Here is a 9,848-nt window from a genome sequence, read left to right as displayed (position 1 = left end):
GATAATTAAAAATTATCTTTGTTGCTGAGGGACTGGGTCGTCTGTCTCCCACATGAGTTCGCTAACTTCCAGGCTACAGAATCATTCTCTCTCTCTAGCCCAATGTTGAAGCTGTTCCGCTGTGACTAAATAATGAAAGAATCAGGGGGTCAAAGAGAAAGCAGGCATAAGAATGATTCTGTAGCCTTCACTAATGCGATAGTGGAGAATTAGGCCCAAGATGTTTAGTAGCAGATGATATTAGCATCTGTTGTTGTTATTATTATTGGTATTGACATAGTGCCAAGAGACAAGGGCCCCATTGTGCTAGGTGACTTTACAAGCAGCTAACAAAGAGATGGCCACTCTCCTGGTGAACTTACATTCCATTTGTGAAATTAACTCGGCAATGTCTATATGGGTTAAAAATAAACAGCCAAGACCATAGAAATTGCCAAGATGGATCCATGTAGTGGTCAGTACCAGATGCTTCAGAGGAGGGTGCAAAAAAAAATAATAAAAAAAAATCCATAGTTGACATTTATGGAACCTGCCCAAGGGAGATGTCTCTTCCTAACCTCCATTCCCACACTTCTCCTTAGTCAGTGGTTGGTTTATCCCTTGAATAAGACTACCTGTGGAATAAAGTACTACTCAACAAAAAGGTGTCAGAATGTAGCCCTATATATTTGTATAGCACTTTGATCTGACTGAAACCTCCAAGAACTATCATTATATAAATTAATATTTTTATTATTCTCTCCAATGTAGCTACTAAATGTCTAATCCTTATTTGACTACTATTGATACTGTCTTGTGGTGGTGAGTTCCACAAGTCACTTACGTGCTATGCACAAAAAGCATTTTCTTTTAGCCATTTTAAATTTGTTGCATTTTCAATTTCATCGACTAGCCTATTTCTTGTATTGTGAGAGAGGGCAATTAGGAATGCTACATTTTATCCCTGTGTGAGTATTTTAAAATGTAGATGAAATAGTTTTAGCCACAAGGTATGCTTTGGAGTAACCCATCATTCCAACATAAAAGGAAACATGCATCAGAAGAACCCGCCAACTGATACATGATCAGAAATTACACCTGGAAGAAGATCAACAGAAAGCAGAGAGATGGTAAGTATTTAAACAAACAGGGCTTCCTCCCTGTCATCCACCACAGAGACATTTTTAAAAAGCTGCAAGCTAAGAACTTCAGTACAAAGGTTTTGTTTTTATTGACATTGTAAGAAACATTTTTTCTTTGTTACAAAAGAGCTAAGTGGTTCTGAAAGCAGAAGTACAGTTTATATGTACACAGTGCTACAGACCCTTCAGATCGATCTAAGGCTCGGGAAACATCAGATCATAACTGTAGGTTTATCAAATGAAGACCACTAAGGCCTATTACAACCGAACACTATTCCTACTGTAGGTAAATGTATTTACACATTAAAAAAAAAGATTACAAGTTTTATAAAAATCTAAAAAAAAAAGTGAAAAATGAACACTTTTATCTTACACATCTGCAGGATTGACAACGGTAAATTTTTAATAGAGGACATTCTATCAATTCAAGAACAATAACACATGAATACCAGAGGTTTACAAGACGTTTCAGACGCTATTAACAGTGGTATGTGCTATTAGCTGAATGGTACGCACAGCCTTATAGCTAAAATTTGGCAATAGTTCTTGGTCCCTCTCTTTTACAGGATCAACACAAAATAAGGCACATACATCGAAACATTGTTGTTTAGTAGGCCAAGCCATAGTGTAACATGGGCAGATTAACTATTATTCTGCCCGTTTCATCTTAAAAATGAACGAAACAAAGCCAACCTTAAATGCAAGTACCATTTTAGGAGCTTGCCTAGAAGGAGATTAAAATTCCACACTGCTATTGGGATAGCCAAGTCCACAGTGCTTGATATCAAACCCATTCTGGACTTCTCCTTCGCTGCCTCCAAAAGTACCTGTCATACATCCAACTGTACCTGATGGATGCAACTGAACACACAGGAGGGCACAAGCAGGTCTTCCATTTTGGCAAAAGGAAATCCAAACCAGAGCAATGCTCTTAAAGACAAACAAGGGTGGAAGCTGAAGGGACCAAAAAGCTCTATTAAAGGTCAGGCTGGAGAGAAGACACACACACGGATTTTTAGCATGACAGAGCTTCCACTGCTATTCTTATTGACAGTGGCTGCCATTAAATACCACATTTACCACTTTACAGTAATTGGGGAGGGAGGGCACAGAGTCTGGCTGCCAACTTCCCTTGAAATACTAACTGGTGTGGCAAAAAGGGCTAATATGATTATTGGATGTTTAAGCAAAGGAGTAGGAATGGGGAGGTGTGCTTTTCCCCCCTCTGTATTTGACATTGATGCAATCAATACTAAGGTATTGTATATAGTTCTGGTGCCCATGGTTTAAAAAAGAGGTTGAAAAATTGGCGAGAGTGAAGAAAAGAACCACAATAGTTATTTGAGGGCTGGAGAAAATGCCTCACAGTGAGAGATTTAAAGAGTTCAATCCATTCCACTTATCAAAAAGAAGACACGTAAGGACCTGCATACAGTGTGTAAGTACCTGCATGAGGAGAAACTACTGGATACCAGAGGGCTCTTTAATCTAGCAGAGAAAGGCATTACAAGCCCAAAGGGTGACAAATTAGCCATAACTTTTTAACAGGAGAGTGCTTAACCAGTAGAACAAACTACCAAGGGAAATGGTGGCTCCTCCATCTCTTGCTGTTGTTAACTCAACAATGCTTTCTGAGAGCTATGCTTTAGCCAAATGCAAACACAAGTTATTGGGCTCAAGCAAGGGGTAACTGGATGAAAACTAATAGCCTGTGATTTACAGGAGATCAGACTAGCTTATCTAATTGGCCCTTCTCCTGGAAAAATCTATGAAACACATTTTTACTTAGTTGTCAAATGTGCTAATTAATAATGGATTATCTCATATCCAAAAGTTAAAAGCAAGAATTAAACAAGAATATTTACAGGCTGGCTACAAGAGAGATTTCCCCAAGCCAGCGACTCCAACACTAGTCACACTTTATATTAAGGTTCCATCCATAAATAGTCTATAAATGATTAATAGATATTTTAATAATCAGTCACTTGTTTGTTGCTTGTGACTATGGCGATATGGCCTATTGGATAGGACACTGGACAGGGTAGACATTGTTTCTGTTTCCCGCCTTGGTCACTGGCTTGCTGGATGACCTTGGCCAAGTCACTTCAGCACCTTGTGTCTCAGTTTCCCCTCTGTAAAACGGGGATAATGAAACTGACATCATTTGTAAAATGCTTTGAGACCTACTGTGAAAAGCACTATATACAAGTGAGGCATCATTATTATTGTAACCAGCTGTAATACCTTCTGCTTATGATCTTCCATAACATATACCGCTCATGTCTGTAACATGTTTTTAACAGCTATTCATGATTTACTAACACTTTCTAAGTGGAAGTCCTTCCCCAGTAAATTTAAAGCATGACCAACAGCACTAAACAGCTACCTTTCACTTCCCAGGGAAAGGAGACAGGCCTCCCAGGGTGCCCTGAAGGCCATCAAAGGGCCAGAGGAAAGTGCATTCTAGCATGGAGGACCTCCTCACCAATAATGCTTTGTGATCAACACCCTCTTTTTAACCCAGTGGACTGTTTTAGTTTCTCAGCTGATTGGTCCTGCTCTGGGGGTGTCACACGAGGAGACGGGTAGGCTCTAATTAGGGTACCATGATACCTTCTAAGCCCCTAAGTAAAAGATGACACCTGGAGCAGCAAATATTGTGATTTAATGGTACGCAGTGTAATTCTGTTGTGTCTGAGTGTCACAGAAGATTAAAGAACTGGCCAGTTTATAGCTGCTTAATACTAGGAAACAGACTGTTTTCTAAGGGCTCTCCAGGGCCACTCTGCTGAGAATGAGGGATGTTCTCCAGCCACGGAGATGCAAGTCTTGACTCACACTGTGTGATTTGACCTGCTGGCTCTCCTCCCTAGCCATAGTGCCTGCAATTCCAGTGCAACCTGCATCCCTTGTTACTGATTCCAACCAGTGGCAGGGAAGCAACAGGGGCAATGGTTTGCATAGGGATTGCAGGAAAGGAAACCAGCATGGAACAGAGGGAGAGGGAGATGGCAGAGGGAGGAAAAGCCAATGAACAGGACCATGGAAGGCAGAACCAGTTTAAGCCCCCAAGCAGGAATATTTTGGGGTCCCTCCCTACAACTGTAAAACAGGCATGTTCTTATGATAAAAAATGAATATAGGGCCTCCCCCATGAACTGCTCATGGCCCTAAGAAATTTCTCAGTCTGCTTATGCTCAGCGCCGGCTCTGTAATGCTTGTTACAGCTGTGCGGAAAGACAAGGAAGGTAGGATCTGAGCAAGGAAGGATGTAAGGCTACTGCCGAAGGGCCTTATTCTTTCTGGAGTATTTAAATTTCTTGTTCTCTGGCTTTCCCTTGCAAAACATCTCAAATGTAAGTTACTTAGAACACAGTACCACACACTGTAATGAGCATATACACTATTCCAACACTGGCTCCCTGTTACGTTGCATACTGATTTAGAAATTCCGCCTTGGACTTTTATGGCGCTAAGTGGAGCGGCCCATTATACTGGACTGACACAGCTTCTGTTCACACATATTCACAAGAGATCTAAGTCAGCTGGGTTTTATTTTACTCTGAATGCAGCTGAGTAACAAGAATAACACAGGCTTTAAGTATGTGGAACTCACACCCTGATGTTATGCTAGACTTTAAAGGGGGTTCCTATTCTCACTAACATTTAACTAAATGCTTCCTCAACAAATCTACTACTTGTGGGTGAAATTCACTCATGTACAGCGGGAGAGGCATAAACGTTAGGCCTCATTTAAGATCCCTGTAAGCATTCAAAATAGGGCTTCAATTAGACTTATGCAGGGGATAGACCTTGTGTAGGTCTTCTGCACAGGGGTTAATTTTACCCTCAAGAGTTCAGGACTCACTCCTGCATCTATGAGAGCTTTGCCTGTGCTAGGGGGAGCAGGAATAGGCCCTAAATTACAAAATGTGCTGTGATACCTAGCAACACAATGGGCCAAATTCTGTACTCAATTACATCAGTGTAAACCTGGCATAACACCACTGAAATCAATGGTGTTAGTTCAGATTTGTGCTGGTGTGACAAAGCAGAACTTGAGCCAGTGAAACGAATCAAAATGAGAGGGAAGCTGGTGCCAAGGACTTCGCTTGCGTTTTTAGCTTTAGCTAAGACTCCTTACCAGGATATAATTTCTTTATTGACACTTTCTTTGCTTATTTTTTAAATCAGAAGTTTAGATTTTTAAATGTTAAAAGTAAAAAAAAAAAAAAAGTGCTTTGGGAATGTATTAAACACCCTTGTGATCGCCGAGAACCAATGGGGCCCATTGGGTCAATGTGATTGTAAAGATCTTTTTTTCATAGATTCATGATTCTTCTCAAGTTGTTACTGTGTAGTATGTCAATTGGAGTTTACATATTTAATTAAAAATATGTACTCTGCCACAAATGAATAGTGACGATTCATACTAAACTCTATGAAAGAGCAATTATTCTGAGGACAGAGAGTAGCTGATTTTAAAACCTCCAACTGAATTAAAATGACATTGGGCTACCTTATGGACTTAGGCCCAGAGCCTCAAAGGTATTTAGGCCCCTAACTCTCATTAAAATCAATGAGAGTAAGGCACCCAAATACCTTTGAGCATCTGGACCTTAGTGCCTGTTTCTGCACTCACTAAAGCAAATGGCAAAACTTCCATTAGTTTCAATAGTGCAGAACGAGGTGCTAACCATGTATACCATTTTAGTACAAAAATTAATGCTGTATTTGATGAAGAGTATAAAAAAATACCCAAATCACCAGACATCCATTTATTTTTGTTCTCCTCGTGTCGAATAACGTCTGAAAAAAATGTAGACCAAATTCTGCTAAATATGTGAATTGTGTTCACAAAGGGATTTTTAAACCCTCCAAAAGGGGGTTGTCATAGAAACGGTACAGTTTCGGCTCAACAGTTGAAGTGCAAGGTCTGTGTATGTGGGCGTGTGTACATACACACAGACTCATTTGGGACAAAAAAGTTTGATGCTTTTTCATTTCTTTTTGCACAAGCCCCAGATATCTTTTGCCACACAATTATGGGTACATGATCAGGGAGCAGTATGAGTAGATTTGTTCGTAGATTGGCTGTCCACCTTACAGCAATGCGTTCACAGAAGCTCTCTTTACTCACTGTATGTACTCTGTATATCATGCCTGGTTGTTTTGTGCCTACATAAATAAAAACATTGGCAACAATCATACAAGACTGTGTTTCCTTTGAGTAAAAGAAAATTGCAAAGTCATTTCATTAGACCTTTCTTTAAAAAACAAAACAAAACATGCACTTCACACGTTTACATTGGTTTACAATAAAAAAAGAAAAAAGTATACAGACATTTAAAAAAAGAGAGAGAGGAGTGGGTCTAACAATACTGATTCAAAACTGAAATGGAAGACAGTTTCTCCCTAGAACACTTTAGGGTTTTCGGAGTCCTTATTCCATAAAAGGAATATACTTGAAACACATCCCATTTAGGTGAGATGAGATTGCTAAAATACATACACAACTAAAAAATGAGTCACTTTTTATCGGTTATCTCCTAAGTTTTTTTCCCCATGTCTAGTGCATAACAGCAAGAAACTTGCTTTCTTCTGCAAGTGAGGTCAACAAAGAACTCATGTCCCCAATAGCCATGTTTGTTGTGCTCACAGGCATAGCTGGGAATGTAAGAGACGCTCGGGGAGTGGTGAGGCGTGAAGAATTGTGTGAGAGATTCTGAATGATACTCGGACTCAGGGCTCCTGAAATTAAGCTGGCATGGTCCCCATCATCTATGATAGCATCAAAATCAATCTGCAAACCTTCTAGGCTGTTGCTGTCAATGCTGTCAACTGTGCTTGTCACCTGGTTAGCCCCTGGGGAAAGAAGCTCAGACGAATTTGGAATACCAGTCCCCTGCAGCAGGCAGTTAGCTTCCGAAATAGAGAAAGAACCTGTTTTCATAGCTTGCTGAGTAAAGCCCATGGATTGGTCATATAACTGACCAGAGTAATTCTGCATATTAGAGCAGAACTGTTGTGATTGACCTTGCATCTCCATCTTAATGCCATTTACCCTGTATGTCTGGTTTGCATCACTTATAAATCCTTGCTGTTGTGTCAGGTTGTTTCTCAGCATGTTTTGCCGTCTGTTGCCTCCATAGTTGGCACATGGCTGGTAACTCTTTGTCACCACCAAACCTGATTGCTGGTTTCCAATGTTGTGAGACATTGGTGGACAACTCTGTGGCCCTTGACAAAGGCTCATTTGTGAGGTAGGACTAACCTGCCCTAACATCATTTGATTGGTTTGATTGACTCCCTGATAATGAATACCTTCCCCTATTGGCTGATTCTGCAGGTATTCCTGTTCTATCGTATTTCTACTCTGCATCCCATTAGCCATACTGACAGATTGCTCACCTGGCACCATGGGATGGCCAAAGTTTTGCTGACTCTTGTTTATTAGCATGCTGTTGTTCCTCAACTTCTGCCCTTGAATCACTATGCCACAGGAACTGTCCATTGCCCCAGAAATCATTGGTTGTCTGGTGATGCTTTCACCATATGGCTGTGCCTTATTTGCCTGCATGTTGAAAGAGTTACTGGTGGTGTTGTTGCTGATAATCATGTTCTGATGTAAACTGTAAGAGCTGTTGTTTTCCACAAGATGTTGATAGCCATTTTGTTGGGCCATACCATTTCTCTCCAGGTTCTGCTGCTGGACCATCATATTGTTATATAGTCCAAAAGCTCGAGTTTGTTGGACTGCCGAGCGTGGACCACATTTAATTTTTGAAGGAGACAAGTCAGAACTTCCTGAGCTTACTTCATTCCACTGGATTGGCAGGTCACTTTTGTTTGCTTCAGAGCTGGTCTGTTGACTGTTTGGTGAAGGGGCCTGGTGAAAGTTGTTGTTCCCTACTGCTGACCCGTGATGCACTTTGTTATTGTCCAGGACATCGTTTGGCAAATGGTCATACATGCTTTGGTTCTGGGAATTCAAATACTGAACCACATCGTCTGGCAAGAGATCCTCATCATTTAGACCACCATCCGCTTCCATGGTAGCAGCCTCCATGGTGACATTCTCACTGATACTTGGAGGACATGGGGAGTAGGCATTACGGAACAGGCCGCCATCAGAGCGGGTATAGTTCTGAAGAATAAAGTTTCGCTTTTCCATAGATGGAGGCAAAACAGGAGGGTTAAAGCTATTAAGACTGTTGAATCGCTGGACTCTAGGCAGAGAAAGGTTGTCGGAAACCATTCTTACTGGATCACTGGCTCTCCTTGTCCCATTTCCCAGCACATCATGAGGCAGAAAATGCCTCCTGTTATAACTATTTGCCCCACCATCACTACATCTACGAGGAGCATTTACTGGAGGCAGAGGAGATAGTCCAGACTCCCTGCAATCACCCAACAGCGCCATCCTTGTTTTGAGGCTCATCCTCTCCATGTTAGGCAGTGGAGTTGGTGGGGGTCCACCAGTAGCTGCTGCATATTTAGCTTTCAGCCTGTATTGCTGGGCTGGGGTGAGGCTGAGTAGGCTTGGCAGGCCATCACACTGACTCACTTCACTGGATCGCCTGGAGGCATCAGTCGAGATGGGGTCATAGGAGTCGGCGACACTCATGTTCTGAGGCCTTCCCTCAGCTTGGGAAGCATCACTGGATCTCCGACTGGAAAAGCAAGGTGAAATTCCAGAGGACCTACGGCTACTCAAGTAGGCGGAACTGATTGTGCTGGTGCTGCTGTCCCTCCTGTTCAGCATGTTTAACACTGTGATGTCCATACTTGAAATTTCATTTCTGTTGGGTAGAATAGTCATGGATCCTCCTAAACTGCAGCTGCTGCTTGACTGGATACCTGATGGTAAAATTCACAGATAAATGAATATTAATCAGGACCAACTGTAGAAAACGCTTAGAGTCTGAGACAAGTAACAGGCATTTCAAGGAAATACCCATATGATTCTAGGAAGTCAAGACCGTTTTCTAATCAGAAGTAGGGCTAAATAGCACTCTTGTATAGGGGCTCACAGATTCAAGAACATCATTTCAATGTGAGCCCCAACACATCCTCAGTTGTCATCCAGTGATGTAGTTCCATTGACTAAAATGGAGCTACTCTGATTGACACCGACTAGGGAAACAGGTTTCCCATATTTTTAAAAAAAGCTTTTTAGATTTTTGTAACTAATTAAACTGGCATTCATGTGATAATCTAAGTCTAGATGGCAAAATATACAAATTGGAAATTAGAGTAATTTTTAAAGAATTCTTACATATTTGCATGTTATTTAAAACAACTGCAAAACATCTTTCCCAGTTCCCCCTTTTAATAAACATAATATAAGCATCATCGTCATCTTTATGTCATTCCTTTTCTTGAATGCACTTCACAAACTATGTACATATAATACCACAGATGTGTAGTCACTTCTAGGGTGGACAGCAGCAGCCAACTGGTTCACAGTAGGTTGCCCAAAGTTTTGGGAGGAGAAATATTGCCCAAGGGCACCAAGTCAAACCCCATCTCTTGTAGAAAGTGCTATGGAATCTTTAGGGTCCAGCATACCTCCATGTGATTCATGTACGAAACTATACATGCATTTTTCGAGCATTATCATCTCCATGTGCAACTATCAGTGCATTTGCAAATAGAGACCATGTTAAAGCCCATTTCAAAATGTAGTCCATGACGACTATGCAAAGCAGATAGGATCTGAGGTTT

At 41.1% G+C, this 9,848-nt stretch overlaps 1 protein-coding gene across 1 annotated transcript in view; it reads right to left on the bottom strand.

Moving 5' to 3' along the window:
- Positions 1–6,690: 6,690 nt before the first annotated feature.
- GLI3 (GLI family zinc finger 3) overlaps positions 6,691–9,848 on the bottom strand; it is a 236,148-nt gene continuing 232,990 nt past the window's right edge. The window contains exon 14 of the mRNA XM_065398399.1: positions 6,691–8,981. Coding sequence (XP_065254471.1) covers positions 6,691–8,981 — 2,291 coding nt within the window. The remainder of the gene's footprint in view (positions 8,982–9,848) is intronic.

The sequence above is a fragment of the Emys orbicularis genome, chromosome 2 (genome assembly GCF_028017835.1).
Source record: "Emys orbicularis isolate rEmyOrb1 chromosome 2, rEmyOrb1.hap1, whole genome shotgun sequence".
Classification (NCBI taxonomy): domain Eukaryota; kingdom Metazoa; phylum Chordata; order Testudines; family Emydidae; genus Emys; species Emys orbicularis.
The sequence above is the reverse complement of the archived record's forward strand: the minus strand, read 5'-3'. Positions and strand labels throughout refer to the sequence as shown.